Source organism: Molothrus aeneus, chromosome 4 (assembly GCF_037042795.1).
Source record: "Molothrus aeneus isolate 106 chromosome 4, BPBGC_Maene_1.0, whole genome shotgun sequence".
In the NCBI taxonomy this organism is placed as follows: Eukaryota; Metazoa; Chordata; class Aves; order Passeriformes; family Icteridae; genus Molothrus; species Molothrus aeneus.
Window position 1 is genome coordinate 32572942 of NC_089649.1, and position 17362 is coordinate 32590303.

A 17362-nucleotide genomic window follows, 5' to 3' on the forward strand; every position below is an offset into this window, starting at 1 on the left:
CACGCTTCGACTTTGAGTGTGGCAAAAATGGAGACGAACGGTGTCGTTCGGATTGCTGCTCTGCACTACAAGTGCGAGGGGGGTTTTGAGCTTACCACTAGTGACACTTTTAGCTCCAGCCTGGTTTCACCCCCTCCGCCTCTTTTTAATTTAATGCTGTAGAGGGTGACTTGCCATCCATAAGAAATTGGTACATGATGTGTAAATTCAGTTCAGCTTATGTTTCTTCATTATGAAACCACTTGCAATCCCAGCTAACCATGGAGCTATGGGCCAGCAGGAGAAACACTCAGTAAGTATTGCAAATTCTGTTTGTTCTATCAATAACCTGTCACGGGCAAACTGCATGGAGATTGAAGCTGCTTGTCGTCCTGCTCACTGCCTTTCCTGCTTGTGGATTTCATAGCGGGTTTGGAGGGAAAGCTGCACCTGAGGTGGCATTAATGTCGGTGGCTGTATTTGAAATTGTTTTTAGCTTAAAAAAAAGCAACTCTCTAGGACCTTTTTGAATGTTAAAAATTAGCTGGAAAAATGCTGACATGCTTTGGTTGGGCAGGAGGCTTTGAGCATTCAGTTAAAATCATTATGCATTTGTTAAAACTTTAAAGCAATATGTAAGCTGTATAACAAGTGATATAATTGTAGGTGATGATAAGAATAGATTTATTCTGTCTAGTGTGTGGTACTAGTGTAGTTTTGCCTTGTAGCATGGCGTTGAACATCTGTGATACACTTATGCTGAAATGCAGAAACTGTTAGTAAAACATGGAATGAACAAAAGGCATAAGTACTGATGCTTTCTAATTGATCCCATGAGTCAGCTACACCTTTGTCATGCTTTAATCCCATAGGCTGCCTGTGTTTATTGTTTGGGAAAAATGCATTCATAAGCAGAAGAGCAAACATTATTTAACAAGGCCTCAGGTGTCAGGAATTAGAAATTTAGGTTTTGCATGACAAAAAGGTTCTGTAAGTTCTATAAAAATGTATAGAACCTTATTGCTCAGTTAAAATGTTTAAACCTTCATGCTAGATTTTATATGATTCAATATAGTTTTCAATCTTAACATTTGTTTGTTGGGAAGATATTTATGAATGTGTGTTCTGTGACTACTGTGTCTTAGAATGTACATGGGAATGTGAACAGTATGTTCAGCAGATACAGTTAAAGAATCATAAATAGTGGGAAGAGGTGATAGCAGGAACTTTCTGAAGGCAGAACATTTTTTTGGCAAGAATTCAGTGTTGATTGTGTAGAAATACAGAAAGTAATCTAGAAATGTTTTAGAATGTGTCCAGTGAATTTTTCCTACATATGTAGCAACATATCACAGTTTCTTAGTGTAGATTGTTTTGTTTCTTTCCCTTGTTAATTACGTTCTAAGTATAAGTGAGTTCATGTAACCAAACCGTTGGATGTTCATGAAATATTTAGAACTTAATCTAAAAAAAACCCCAAACATAACCCACCTTTTTTCCTCCTGAAACTCAAGCACTGAAGAAGCTGAAATAGAATAGGATACTTTGAATTTGCAAATAGGAATAAAATAAAAAAGCTGCATACGTATTGCATATGTTTTCCTGCTCTTTCTCCTCTCCAAAGAATGTCAATGAAAAGTTCTAGATTAAGGATAAGTTAAGTTAAGTTGATTAAGTTCTAGATAAAGGAAAAAAGTAAACTAGCTTTTCAGAAACTCTACATTACAAACTCTGTCATATTCTAGTTATATAACTTTGAGGTATTTAAATCACAGAGATGAATTTCACTCTCCAAAATGAATATTGGACTAAAATGTAGGAATAGTAAAAGGAAAAAGGTCAAGGTATTGCTTTATAAATGTCCCCATATATGCAAGAGAAAGAAATCATACTATCAGACATGCAGTTGCAGATTTTGCATGAAAAAACGACTTAGTTTAAAGACTATATAGAACTTTAAACTGTTAGCACACAGACTAGCTCAGCAAAAAACACTGCATTAACAATGAAACTTTTCATGCCTGTTCAGCAGGTAGACATTATTTTCCTTGGAAGGTAAGATTAAAAGATGTAAGTTTTTCATAGAGAGGGAAGGGAAGTTTGGAGTTCCAAGGCATAAGACTTTATCTTACTTTCCCTAAGAGGGAAAACTTCTTGAATTATTCATTTCTGGTAATGAGTTATTTTTATGTTAGTATGTTCCCAGAATTCTAAATATTTTATTGATATCTGACTTGAACTTATTTCAAGGAGAGAGGCTTAATTACTTCTGTCACATCCCCACCCAGAGTCTCACAGCTTGATTTGCTGGAACTGAATGCAAAATTCAGTTCCAATCTGGAACTGAATGCAAAAATCTCCTGTGCTAGGTTTCACAAATTTCTGTGAATTAATTTTACTTAATGCTGTTAAATCTTAATTTCACACTAGTTTAGTTAGGGAATGAGGGATATGGTTTAAATCTATTGTTATGTGAAAGTGGTATGCAAACTGGCCATTGTCTTAATCATGGTGAAAATGGAGAGAGGAAGGGTAAAAATGCTCTTGTGTTTCCTAGATTTTTTTAATATAAAAAATAAAGTCAGCAGCATCAATCAAGTGTATTGATCTTACATGCCTCATATTTCATAAATTGGAGGAGTTTGAATCAGTGCTACAAGCACATATCTGAAAGTGATGTTTCTTGATACACAACTACTGTCATCTGTTTAACAGGGAGTAAAATTATGCTGTGGGTGAAAGATGGCAGAAAAATGAATGTTGCAGAAAAATGAATGTTGCAAAAATACTTCTGCTTTGTTCTTGTATTTGATGTAATTTACCAGATTTTGTGTAATTAAAGGAATCTGAGAATAGTTTGGGTTGGAAGAGTCCTTAAAGACCATCTTCTTCCAACCCCTCTGGCATGGACAGTGACACCTTCTACTAGACCAAGTTGCTCAAAGCCACATGCAGCCTGGCCTTGAACACTTCCAGGGATGGGGCATCTTCAGTAAGTTCATTATGTTTGGCTGTGTCCTTGCTGGTTATAGGAGTCCTCTCAACCAGCTTTGTAGGGCTTTCATTACAATTTTCTTAATCTTAAATTTTAGGAAGATGAATGATGTTGCAAAAAATACTGTTTTGTGGATGTTCAAACAATCTCTTGAAAAGATTCACACATTGCATCTTACACCTGGTTTATTATGTAGAAAAAAATCACATGATGGTCTCATGCATGAAGGTTCCCATTGTAGGCTTGGGCCTTGTAAGGTTTTAGCTTTTGACCTCATTTCTGTTTTTCCTTTGTATCTGTTGTTTGTAGGAACTTTACTCAAGGTCAACTAAAAAAAAAAAACCAAAATGAAAAAATTGACAGGTATAATGACTTGTAAAAATGGGACTTGAGATGCATAGTTCTTATATGACTGTGTACTGATTAACAACTCATGAATTGCACAATGCACTGGAGTGGCTTATGGACAACGTGTAAGAACGTGTAATTTTACTTCAGATGTAATTGAAATAAAGTCTGCTAAAGGACAACTTTTGCTGCTGGCACAGTGACACTTCTTTAGTGGTCATGCGTGCTGCCATCTTTGATGTGCTCAACCTGTCTTGAATTACTAAAAATATTGGAAGCAGTATTTTTATTTATTTTTCAAATTTTTGGGTTGTTCTTACCATATTTTAATTCACAAAGATTTGTGGTCATGTGCCAGGGGTCCCTTCCCTACCAGGAAAGAGAAGGAAATGAGTGATATTTTGAGGAAGTCTTGAATGGGGATTGTTCAAACATGGTTATTTTAGTTTGATGTGTAGTAAAGGTGCCTGTTGGCATGCTTTCCTAAGAAATCTAGAACTATTCTAGAAATCCTTTTCTGTTACTGGAAGAGATCATCAGTATTTTTCCTTGACTCCTATAATAAATGTAGGATGATGTAGTTATTTGTCCTTTGAGTGAGCATCACACTGCACTACTAAGTTGTGGAAAGGTGTGGTGTTGTGATCAGATGGCTACAGTTGCTAAGCTCATTTCTATGTCTGTATCTGGAACAAAAAATAGATGTATGAAAAAGATCTGTCTAGGTAGTAATGACCTGTTAGCTGCTGCAGCTGCTGATGGTTATGATTTTGTTCATCTTGATGAATTACATTTCTCTGGGACTTGATACAGATTATCATCTTTGGTTGTTCGGCACCTTTATTTTTAGCACTTATTGAAACCAGATTTCTGGTTTGGCCTCTTCTGATTATTCCTTTCCTTTTAATTTGCATATTTTAAAAAAAAAATTCCTCTCTGGAGGCTTGTGGATTTTTCATGTGATTAGAAATATAGTCTTTCACCTCTTTATAAGTGCATTATGATGGAGTCTTTAATTGCATGACCATGTATCTTCTGCAAGATTTATCTCGAGGTGGATAGCTTTGTAATGAGCAGCTGTTTGATGTTTTGGGCCAGCTTCATTGCTCAAAAGGCCAGGTTGTGTTTATGGTGTACTATTCAAGTCTTACTCAGAAGAGAAAAGCATAAATATTATTCTCTTCTGTGGCTTTTCAAGAGCTTGTAACTACAGTGCTCAGGCAAATAATTAAGGTATTGCGGGGGTGGCATTATCTTCATTTTTCAGTAAGGTCTGCTGAAGCAAATCTTTGGCAAAACATAAGGGCAGAATTTTGAGAGCTTAAGATGGTCATTCCACAGCACAGGAAGATCTAAGTAAGCATTCAAAGGATGGATTTTGTTGCATGAGAATTCTATATCAGCCCACTTCAGGCACTCACAGCCTAATGATCATACAAAAGGTTGATACTAGGTGACTTGCCTGGCATCCTTCCAGAGGTCTGTGGTAGACTCTGGCTAAATTCCTGTTCTGCAGGACAGCATTTAACTGAAGATTTCCCCTAAAGCTTATAAATGGCAAAATTTGGGTCATTTCAGAGGAATGACTGTGAATGCATTTAGTGACCTGTAGAGATGGCAATGAGAGCATCCTTGGCACATAGAAGATGTCCTGCTATCTTTCTGTTATGGTTTCAATGCCTGGGGATTGCACAGCATATTTCAAAGTGAGAGGAGAAGAGGGAAAAAGAAAAAAAAAAAAAGAAAAGCCTCAAAACCATACCAGAAAGGCTGCCATTTACCTGTAATGAAGTAGTTAAAATTTTTTCAGGTCAACATGGGTAGTTGATGTAGAATATTGCACAGTAGGACAGTTTTTACCAAGTTTATGAAGTAAGAGAGTTTCAGACCTCACAACATATTCGTATTATGGCTCTGGTTTATATTCTAAAGTGGCCAAATGTAGTGGTGCTGTTGGAGTGTTTGCAGAGTGATGTTTTTGATGCTGCATACTGGAATGTGGCATTTATAGTCACAATGCAGATGTGAACCTGAAAAGGAAAGTCAGCTTCTTCCAAAATGCTATTTTGAGACTGCGAGACTAAAGCTATTTATTATTACTGAGTTGTTGGCACTCCTGCCTGATCATCAGATGTGCTGAAAATCTAGCTGCAATTGAGAGCTGCTGGTACCCAACAATTATAATAAACCAAAAACTAGCAGAGCAACCAAAAATCCCAAACATCAAAAGAAGTAAAAAATTCTAAATCCCTTAACATATTGTTGACTTGCTCCTGAGTCTATGAGTTAATAAAGGCATAGGAAGAAGAAAAACTCTAAAAAGCAGAGATAATGTGTTGTGTTAAGTAGCCTAAGTTAAAAATAAGTTAAATATGGAATTCACAATATACACAATGAGTAGCATGAAGTCCATTGTAACTAGAAGCAAGCACTAAGAAAACCAAGGAAATCCTGTGCCTCAGTATCTCAAGTTCATTATTCCACCTGCAAAATAATTGCAGTCCCTTGCTGAATACTGGCTCAAGGGTTTTAATCAGTGATACTTAATGCTGGTACTTCATTTCCAAGTGATGTAAACTCAACAGTTTAGTGAACAAAATGGTAAAAATATTCCAGTGAGAGGAAGCAAGTTAGATTTTTTGGGAAATTTAATTTTTAATTATCTAAGGCAGGGGATCTCAGTGATATGTAAAGAAACATGTAGCCGACAAGAGGATTAGAAAATGCTGTGAGTTGTGCTGCTTTTTTCTGCAGTCGTGACTGCTGCTGGTACCACTCCAGCAGCAAAAGCGAGGGGAGATGTCTCATGTTCTGTATTCTGCTGCTAACATGAAGCTTATCTGCAGAATAGTTCTGTAACTTTGCAGGTTGTCTGCAAAATCAATGAAATATCAAGAGATAGCAGGAATGATTTAAGAATATGAGCATTAGGAAGTGTGATTTCTGAATTCTAAACTAGAATTGCATAAACGTTTAAGGTATGTTCAGACCGTCAGCACTCTGGGATCATGATGTTGGTGCTGGAAACTCTGAAATGTAATTTTTTTAAAGCTTATTTGAAGTTTTTCTTCAATTGTCTTGCAAATTTTTTTATTCATTGTTGTATTCTAGGCTTTAAATTGCTACAAATTGCCCCTTAACAGCATCCCTGATGTTTGAAAAACTGAGCTAATTTTACTAATCCCTCACTGAATACACATGGGTGTGATTTTTGCTTCACTGAAATAAAGACAAGATTTTCAGGATTTTAGGGTTATTTTATTAAAATCTGATTTTTATTTTTGATACCTTAATTGCAGCAGCAGATATATGACGAGACTACTATCATACATTCTTTAATGTACTATTACCGATGGATTCTTGGTAGCTTTTTCTAAAATTTGAAATTAATAGAAGTAATACTACTAGAAAGAGGAAAAAAAGCCCCACTTGACAGGGTATTTCAGGACTTCTGCAAGTGAGTGTAATACTGAACCAGTATTTCCAGTGTTTGAGAAATATGGTTAATATTAAGGATTTGAGAAACACGAAATATGAATGTCTTGAGATTTACCCTTGACCAAAGAGTCATGTACCCACCACATTTCATTGTCAATATTATATTTAAGAATATGGTAGCATAATAAGAAGATGTCAATATTATATTTAAGAATGTGTAGAGCAAGAGAAGTGTGTCATGACTCCAGGAGTTCTGCAGAGGTTTTAGGATTCTAACCTCTGCATGCTTAATCTATCAGTCTGTTACAGAAATGTCACTGGCACTCGCATGGTATCCCAGAATTGGGTAGTTGGTGGTTATTCCAGTTTTGTCAGCTTGCCAGTAGTCTTTTTGCTGTTCATTTTGAGATAGTGATGATTCAGCTGAGAACCAGGAGAAGAATAAACTGTGCTGAAGGGGTCTCTGCTCAGTGGGTTACTTGTGAAAGCTGATCCTGTGCCCAGAAGCTAAAATTTATTGGAGTGTTTATCATTCCTTCCAATCCCCCTGTTCTGTATGAGGATACTAGAAGGACAGATGAAGGACAAGAGATTGCATTGCTGTTATGTGGGTGATGTTGAAGGTAAATTGCTTTACATTATAATAGTACCTAACACAAGCAGTGCTGCTGCTTGGTCCCTAATAAGTCTGAGGTGTAGGGAAGGAAATCAGCTATTGCCCAAATTTATTTGATTTTACTTGTCACTTGGGAAAGATGAAAGTTCACAACATTTGGTGAAATAACTGGAACATAGGAAATTCTGTGTGTGTGTTTGTAATTTACTCTTGTGGTGCTGGACTTGGTTACTAGACTGCAAGAATCAATTAATTCCATTAGCAAGAATGTTGGTCCTTTGGGCAAAAGGCTATATTTGTCATTTTGGGTTGCTCTCACTGCAAATATGAATCTTGCAGGATTGCCAGGAGCCAGTTGGTTCATGGTGTACAGCTAACCTGGCATTCTATACTTGGCCTAAACCTTAAGCTGCCCAAAAAGCTAAAAATAAGGCCTTAGGTCCTTTTGCAATCGCTGGTCTCCATTGCAGATGTTGGAACACAAAATCCTGGCATGTTTGGTTCTCTTTTCATGAAAAGTGAAAGAGGATTTTCCTAAATGGGAAGTAGCTTGCTAAACCTCACAGCTTGGACTGAGTAGTTTTCTAGCATTTCCCAAGTCCTGAGTTTTAGGCAGTCAAGTTGATGTCTCCAGTAATATGGTGTTCCTTCCAAACCCTGTCCAGAACACCTTAAAAAGGCATAAAATAATTTGATCTGCTACAATTTCCATAATTCCTGTCCTTTGTGGTGTATAGAGTGTGACTACCCTTCCTTTAATTCAAATGGATTTTCTGATTTTTCCTTACATGTCTTCTGAATTTGTTTAGTGACTTCTGTAAACAGCAGAAAGCTGTGAACCATTTGACAAAATGTCAAAAAGATTTTGCTTTGAATGTGAAAACAGTTGTGACTCTCTACACTCAAATGTATGCATACCTCTATGGCACTTCCAGCTCTTAGATGCAGATGGAGACAACCATTCTCCTTTGGACTGGGAATATGCAAACTGGTTTAACACCAGCCTTCTCTTTCAGTTCCAGCTTCTCAACATGGATCAAGAGCCAGCTGCTTTTCAAAATAGAGGAAAAGCAGGCTTGTGAGTTAGAATGTGGAGAAGAGAAAAACGTTACATTATATGTGCATTTAGGATCTGTTAATAAGCTAACAAATGCCATAAAATGTAGCTCCATGTAGCCCTTGTAGCTTTCTACCTGTAGATGACTTATTTCAACTGTCCCAGGCTTGGCTGGTGACCATATGCCAGCATTTGGTGGCAGTAATGCATCCTCTTTCTGACTGCAGTTACCTGATCTTCAGAGACATAGGGACAGCCGGGAACCATGCTGCAAACCCAGACAAGAACCTGATGGTCAAATACCTCAGCCTGGGACTTCTTTCCCTCAGTGTATAAACACTGCCTCCTTTTATCTGAGACTGCAGCCTGTCACTCCCTTGCAAGCATAGGTGCTGTGTGCTGGGTCCTTTGGACAAACACTCTAGGTAGGATTCATTAGTTTATAGCTTGACTCCAAACTGTGACCTTGCAAGTCAGAAGAATTGGTTTAAAGCTTTCTTCTTTTATTCCTCCTCTGAAGAATGATTTCATAAAAGTGACGTTGTTCTATTTTGTGGGTCTCCCTTTGTGTGTGTGCTCATGTTGGCTTGTTTTATTGTTAAAAATAGGCTCGTTCTGTTCTGTGCTGCTGTTCTTCCTGCAGAGCCAGAAGAATGGGAGCTGGGCTGTGCTCTTAGGCCTCCATCCATGGCATTGTTTCCTAAATGTCTGTCTGCTGCTGTGTGCCTGCCAGCCTGCCAAATGCTGTAGGGGTTGCATGAATGTCAGGAAGGTCTAATGCAGGGTGATTTGAAAGAGCATGGGGAAGCCTGGAAAAGAACCTGGGTACAGAACTGGGCCATACATTTGCTGTTGGTCGTGGGATTGATGGCTTGAAAATTGGGTGATGAAGGACATTGTATCTGAATGTGTTTGGTCATGGTTGGAAAAAAAAATCGTTATAGATTTTGTGAAATTTAAACTGAATTTTGGGAATTATTTCTTAGTTAGCTTTATCCTAGGATTGCTGAACCATCAGCCCTGTTCTCATTTTAGTCCAAGTAAGTTCTTTGTGCTCTTCATTTATTCAGGAGTTTTTTGGTGGGTTTTTTGTTTGTTGGTTGGTTTGATTTGTTTTTTGTTGTTAATTTGTTGATTTGTTTGTGGTTTTTTTGGTTTGATTTTTTTTTTTTGGTTTTGGGTTGCTTTTGTTTGGTTTCTTTAGGGTTTGTTTTTTATTTTTTTTACATGTAAGGTTTTTTTCGTTACATATAAGGAGCTAAATAAAGGCTCTTCAAAACAAGCACTCTTTGCCTGTGCTGTTTCACCAATCAAGGTATGGCTTGGCCTCTAAATCTTAATGTATTTCTGATAACAAACTAGGGGAAAAGGAACCTGTATTTTCCAAATTCTTGGCAGGCAGTAGCTCTTTTCTCTGCTAGGTTGCTCAGGAAAGATTCAAATGTCAGACTGGGATGTGTCTCATTCACCTTTTCAGTCTTGACCTGCTGAAAATCCTGCTTGACCAGTGGATTTTCAGCTAGGTTTTTTGGCCTTTGAATAAGTAGCTAACTGTAGAGGGATTTTTTCTTTTTAAATACACATAAATAATGTAGAATATTCTTTTTTTCTGTTGTCCTCACTTTTAAGGAACCAGGAGGAAAAGGAAAATGCATGAATTTATGGATTTTGGTGCCTTAGTAAAATGTACTACTTAAATAATTAACTCTGTGTCTGGAAATGGTTGTTCACTGGATTTTTTTTTAAAGCAGCAAAGACTCATATTTTATTTTAAAACTGAAGTTGTTCACAGCTGTAGGAGCAGACTGAAAGTCAAAGTAAAATGAGAACAGTGTTAGTTTCTTTTGAAAGCTATGGAAGCCTGTATTTAGGTGTACCTCTCCTTGCCTGTTGGTGTATGACTTGTGCAAATATTTTCTGTGATCTGACTCTGGGAATTTCTGTCCTATTCAGTCTTGCTCATTTTCAAATCAATAGGTTCTCAATAGTTGATAATATTGTTGTTGTTGGAATTTTTGGGGGGTTTTGTTGGTTGTTTTTTTTTCATTGTGTTGTTTGTTTTTGTTACAAACAACAATTTGGTTTTGGTTTTTTTTTGGTTTTTTTTTTAAATTTTTTTCTTGGGGTGTTGTTTTTTTGTGTCTTGTGGGAAGATTAGAGACTTCTTGCATTTCAGGGCAAAGGATTTTTAGACATTTCCATTTAGCAGATATTTTCAAGGTCCCTGAAAAATACAGCTGCTTTTCCTAAATAAATGATTACTCAAGTGGAGTTTCCCAAACAGTGGCGTGCATGTCAGCAGTAGGATATAGAAAATCTAGTTATCTACTTATTTCCTGTTGAAGGAAGAGGTTGTTTAGGCAGTTAAATGTCATTCCTACACCTGCAACTTCCATTAGTATTGTACATTAGTATTCCTTCTGTGATGATGGTACCCAGGGAAAACTAAACTTAGGAATTCCTGAGTTAGAGTAGCATGATTATTTTTAGAACTTTTTTTAAAGTGGATGTTCAGTGCTCCAACTGGGGTTTTATTCAGTTGAGCATCCAGAGATAACATGCTTAGTGTAGTAATGACTAAAATGTCTACCACTTTTAGGAAAGTAACTTTCTAAATCTCTTGCCCCATGTGTTACAGCAAACAGCTACTGCCATTTCAGTGCTGTTGTAAATGAGCAGTTGGTTTGGCTCTCAAATTATCTGGTCATGGCAAGGTGACCTAGTGCAGTAGTTCAGGTAAATCCACACACCTTGACCATGTAAATGCACACACTACTCCAGCATTTAACTTCTGGTAGATGGGAGAAAAAAGATGAATGTCACTTGATTGTGTTTGTAGAATGGGCTGCAGTTTCTGGTCCTGGTATTTCAACCTGACTTCTCTACTGCTTATTTTTCTGCAGCTTGGCTATCTGTGATGTAAAAATCTCTTCCTAAATAAACACCACTGAAACATTTCATGGTGTCAGTAGAGTATGTAAGTTTTTACATGGGTCGTGTTTTTAGGATGCTGTTGACGCAAGGCAGGAGCATAAGGGATGATTTAAACTCTGTGTGCACACCTGCACAGACACAAATAGATGAATTTCTAAAAGTCACACATGAATGTCAGCATTTTAAGCAGAATAACATGGTGCTTCAGTTGACAATGTCTGCTCACTCCAAAGCAGCCTTGATTATAACAGGCTCCATGTGGGGCGTTGTTGTTTTGCTTATCTCATAATGTAGTTGTGGATATTTGTAAAAGTTAGGCAATTTAAAAAAAAAAACCAAGGTGGGAGGCTAATGAAATTTAGAGTTACATAATACTGCTTTGAGTAAATGTCACTTGGACTACAAAGAAAATCTCTGCAGGTTGTTTCAAAATTTATTGGAGATATTATTACTGTAAGAGATGCTTCTGTGCTGATATAGGTAAATAATTTTAAATGGATTTGCACAGTTGCTGCTGCACTGTGCTCCAGAATTTAGGGAGCACTGTAGCACTTCTTAAAGATGCCTTGATGAAAAGAAGAAGAATGATCCTTTAGTATTTCCCTTCCTATGATCACAGTGTGACACACTAATAAGGTTTTTGGCTAAAGTACTCAATAGTTGAGTTGTTCATAGAAGTTGGAATCTTGCTCTGTGTGACAGAACAGAAACTATGGAGGTATTAGGAATGCATGATGGCATGATAGCACATACAGTTTTGGAAACTTGTGTCAGAGTAAAACATTTTCATTAATTTTCTTTGACTACCATCTGAGGACAGGTGTAAAGTAGCAAGCAAAGCTTGGGGTGTTACAGCAACATTCCCCATTGTTGTGTTGCCATGGCATGAGAACATTTGCACTTGCAAAACTCATAAAATAAGTAACAAAACTATTTGACTAGTAGTCATGTTAGTATAGCATTAAAAAATTGTATTTATGGTAAAATCATAGTATTTGAAGATTTTGCAACATTAATCATTTATAAAGAGAAATGGTTGTCATTAAAACACATTTTATCTTGTTACTGTACTGTTTCTTCATTAGCCAGAAAATTAGGAAGACTACCTATACTATCTGTGATGCAAATATGAAATCTTTTTACTTTTTGCATTGGTCTGAAAAATATTATCTACAGACTTCTTTTTTAAGCAGTCTTTCTTTGGAAATTCACATTTGAAAATAACATCATCCCCATTTTCAATCAAAATTAATTGCCTTGTAGATGTCCAACTTTTAAAAACAATTGTAACATTGTTTTAAATGCTCAATATTGTGCAATTAGCAAGCTGAGACTAGTGATTATGGCAATATACATTTTTCTTGATATTAGAAAATGCTACAATCAGAATATTTCGAAAAACAAGCTTTAGCAAGGGCTTTCATGTCAACGTGTGTGTCATTTGTAATATTGCAATTCTTTGTGTTTTTTTTTTTTATTTGAGCTGAAGCAGAAGTGTGCAACTTCCATTGTCAGTCAAGGAAAATAGTGGAAACTTCCACCCACTTTTCTCCTGAGCTCTTTCTTGATGTTCTAAAGCAAAGATAATCCTTTACTTAAAACTCCAAGGGTGGCATTGACATGGCTGCAGCCATCAGACTTCAAACAAAATTTCCATTTAATTGCTTGTGAATTAGTCATGTCTCTCTTTAAATTTTCATCAAATTTCATTCAATTAATATGGTATTTTATGGAGACAGGGCTCAGTTTTTGCATCTATGCACAGGAACTCCCTAAATATTTGTATCTTTAAAAAAATTTCTTTGGAATTTACACAGTACTTAGGTGTTTACTAAGAAGCTACCAATAAGAACAACTAAAATGTTTTTATGTTAGTTATGTTGGATTTTGTCTTTTTTCTTCCTCTGTTGGTTAGTCTGCTTCTGAACACTAAGTATATCAAACAACAGGCTCACTTCAGACTTTTCTGCTTGGATGAGTGACATGGATCTGGAAAGAATTTTCTGGGTCACTGCCATTACACACTTGTGTAGCACACTCATAACTTTGCCTGGCTTCAGTTTGAAAGCCTTCTCTACCACGGCTCCTGTAGAGTCTGGCTTGGGGAGTCTCTGTGGTTCATTAGATAGCAGCTTTCTTTCAGCTTCCTGCTCATTAGGCTTTACACCTGCATTGCCTTGTACTGAAAATATTTTCTTCCTCCTTTCTATTTCTGCATAGTGATCTTTCTCTCGGTGTGGGCTGAAAAAGCTGTGCTCTTCCTGCACTTTGTCAAGTATTAGTTTTTCTTCTCATAATCCTGATAGTTTTTTTCTGACTGTATGTATGTGTATGGCTTTAAGCCATCTTTATTTAAAACACGCAGCTGGGAATGTGTGCAAAATTTCCAAATAAGGTCTCTGCTGGGGTGGTGGAGAAGAGCCCAGAACTGTATTTCTGGAGGATGCATGCTGTGATCATACTGGGTTCTCCTTCTGCTGCATCACCTGAACAATTCAGTCACCTTCTGATCAGCTAATACATGGAAACTTTTTCACAGTCATTTCTGACAGGGAATTTCCCAGGCTGTTGGTTTTTGTTTTAAAGTGTGTGATTTCAGATCTCTTCCTACTACTCATCTCTTGTTATCAGCAGTGTCTTTTTGCACAGTGATGCCAAGAGGTTTTTTCCTCCGCTTCAAAAGTGTGGAGTTCTAAGATATTTTGTATATCCATCTTTCATATCTCATTATTAAGAAAATAACTGAAGTAGCCCTTAATTTACTTTGCTTTATTCTAGAATCAGTTAACATATCTTTTACTCTTGTAAGTTAGCTCAGTGCAGTAAAATTCAGTGATGTAGTTCAATATTGAAGGGCAGTAGTTCAGGTTGAATGGATTCAGTTCAAAACTGAGCTATCACTTCATCAGTGTTTAAAAAACTTCACTAAGCTTTGTTAGAGTGGCTAGAATGCTGTAATTGTGAAGTATTCTGTGATCAGGTATAAAAAACCCCACCACCAACACATGGTGTGGTGTAAGAACCTCCCTATTGATGGGGAGGCTTCAGCGCTTGGAACTGTAGGCATTTCATAGGTCTTTGCTTTAACCATTTGAGATCTGCCCAGGATATATGTTTTCACCTTTGGGCTAAACTCTTTACTTTTCTGTTGTGGTTTTCAATTCTGAGCAGTGCTTTAAAGCTGAAAATAAAGTCTGGGTTTGGGTGCCATCATTTTTACCCCTGCTGGTGTGATTGCTTTTTAGCATCCTCCATATCCACTTGTGAGACTGCTCTGTAAGTAATCCAAAGTGAGTCTGTATATGAGATATACACAAGTGTTCTATTATTTATTTAAAATATTCTTCAGGATTTAAAGCATCTTCCTTGAAAATGTTTGAATTAACATTTCCTGTAAACATATGTGCCCACATAAATTGCTCTTGAACTTTTTTTTGCTTTTATTTTCCTAGGCATGAATCTTTTGTCTGGTTTCCTGTGGAAACAAAGTTTGTGACCAGGTTTTCTGTTCCTTCCTCTCCCACAGTTACTTGTAATAGGCCAAAGAGTTCAAAATTTAACCTTACAAGCCTCCAGAAGCCCTGAAAGTGGGCCATTGGGTTTCCAACCCAGCAGTAGTCCTCAGTGTATTAAGCACCCAAACAGCCACAAAAGGAAGTATTTAGAAATACTTACTGTGGGAAAAACATCAACTGGAACATGCATTTTCTTAGTATGAAAATCAGTTATTCCCAAGAGAGATCTCTGCAAAGCCAAGCTTTATTATTTTCTCACCCATGTATATCAAGTAATGGGAAACCTTTACAGAAGTTCAGTGATTGAACTCAGTTTTCCACTCTTTCCCTAGAGATATTTCAGAAGTCAATTGAAATGCCTCAGAACAGTCTTTCCTTCAACTTGGAAAGCAGTCATCAGTGAGTGTCTGTCCCTGCTTGTTGGTTTTCTTTATGTAGATTTCCACAAGATGAATTCCCTTCCCAATTTTATTCAGTGTTATTGGGAAGCTGTTAGTTTGTGGGAGGGGGTGGCTGTGCAGCCTCTGTCAGGACACTTAAATGCAAGTTCTTGGGGGGACAACAGGGTGCAACCAAGAGTGATAAGCTGTATCCCTATGGAATAGGGACTCTTTTAATATAGGGACATAATACACTGGAACAGAGATTCTGCTACTCACAGTAGTTCAAAGAGACTGAGAATAGGATTGGACCTAAATCGGATCACTTCATGAAATAAAGCAATCAAATAATGTAAAAATACCAGACACTTAACCAAAAAAAAAAAAAAATCAACCAACCAAAAAAAATACTCCCAAAACCCCCTAAAAACCAATAAAAAGAAAAAAAAAGGAGATTTTGAAATTTGAAAATCCTACTTAACTCCCTTCTGGAAGATTTCACTTCCATTGCACTGTATGGAACAAAAACTATGAGACCATGTAGAAACGTGTGGTTAAGGATGTCAAAGAGTTCTTGATACTTAAATATATATGCACTGTCAAAACAGTTGTAGAACAGTTTTTTTAGCTTGATGCCTGTGGCAGAACTGCTATAACTTTAAAACCATATTTTAAAAGTGAAATTATCCTTTGAATTATCATTTGTTGACCAGTGAAGAAGCTACACTTTAACCAGATATTTTTTGAGATAGGCTTCTGAGTAAATGCTGAATAAAAGTATTTTGATCTTGCATGTTTATATTGTTCATTCTAAACATCATTTATATGTTTTAAATGTTTGAGTTTGGATTTTCAGAAATCTGAGGAAAACTTCAGAAAATTGTTTAACGTTACTTAGTTTAGTTTAGCATGATTGAACTCAAATCCATCCTGCTGGCTTTTGTTTTGTATTTGGGGTTCACTGGTGCTGTAAACACCTGTATAAAACAGTTTTTCTTTTTTTCACCCCCTGACTTCATTTGAGCTGTTGCCAATAAGTTGACATTTGTGTTTCCTGAAGGAATAGTGTTTATGCCAGGTTGTCTGAAGAAGATACTTTTTAATAGGAAATGCTGCATTGAATCTTTGATTCAAATACTTCCAAAAGGAAGAACAAATGCTGACACATTCAGACATACAGCAGAGAAGGTAGTTGAAATAAATATAAATGGACGTGTTTCAGTGATGTATTTCTTACTTTTCCTTTAAAAAGAGTTACTTCTGAGAGGTTTTTCTTCATTCCCCAGACACCCATTTAAATTTTACCACCCCTGTCTCTCTGCAGAAGTCAATAATCCTTCAAGCAAAGGATTCGATGCATGAAGTGCTCATAGGATTAGCTGCTGAGGGTATGAGATGTGCAGTAAGTGGCAGTCAGTGTGTGTTTTCTAAGGGAAGCAGAATGAAGTTCCTGTGCATTCACTCACTCTCTCCCTGAGACCGGCAGCTCCCATTGCAATAGCTTGAACCTCTGAATAGTTTTTCTGGGAGGCTAGCTATAGCAAAATACCGGTGGAGGAAAGAATTAAGAGCTTGGGAAAGGTCCTTATAATACTTTTCATTCTTTTTATTTTTGGTTTGGTTTGTTTTTTTGTTAGAGGTGTTCTTCTGTGGGCTTTGTATACAAGCAACTGCTTAGCAGCAGTAGCATCTACATGCAATGTTTTCAGAACACAAGTTGTGTCCTTTGCTGGATTCCAGATGAAGAACAGTCTTAAGATTAGGTGTCTATGAAGTTTCACAGTTTCACAGAAGAATGTCTTTTCAAGGAAACTCTGGAGGTGAAAAATACATGAGGTATTGTTGTGTAAAGCGAATGATTGTACAGAAGACATAATTCAAGTCGGGAGGTTTTTATTTAAGTCTTGCAGAAGTTTTCATAGAAAATATATAGAAGCTTCTCAATCTTTTCCACCCCTAGGTGCAAGGAAGTCCTGCTTCCCTGGGAATTGCATCCTAATTTTAATTGTATATAGTTTACACTTTTAGTTTAAATTTAACTCTGCATGGACATGTCAGCCTGCATCAGGTCTGTAGCCAGAATCGATAGAAATTACCTTA

At 36.9% G+C, this 17362-nt stretch overlaps 1 protein-coding gene across 7 annotated transcripts in view; it reads left to right on the top strand.

Moving 5' to 3' along the window:
• RAPGEF2 (Rap guanine nucleotide exchange factor 2) overlaps nt 1-17362 on the top strand; it is a 184422-nt gene that overhangs the window by 114516 nt on the left and 52544 nt on the right. For 2 of the 7 annotated variants that reach the window (XM_066548225.1, XM_066548228.1), the window contains exon 1: nt 163-292. The exons of the other annotated variants lie outside the window; for them this stretch is intronic. In XM_066548225.1, the coding sequence (XP_066404322.1) occupies nt 233-292 (60 nt within the window). In that variant the 5' untranslated portion in view covers nt 163-232. Of the gene's footprint in view, nt 1-162; nt 293-17362 lie in introns of those variants that run through there. 7 annotated transcript variants of the gene reach the window in all.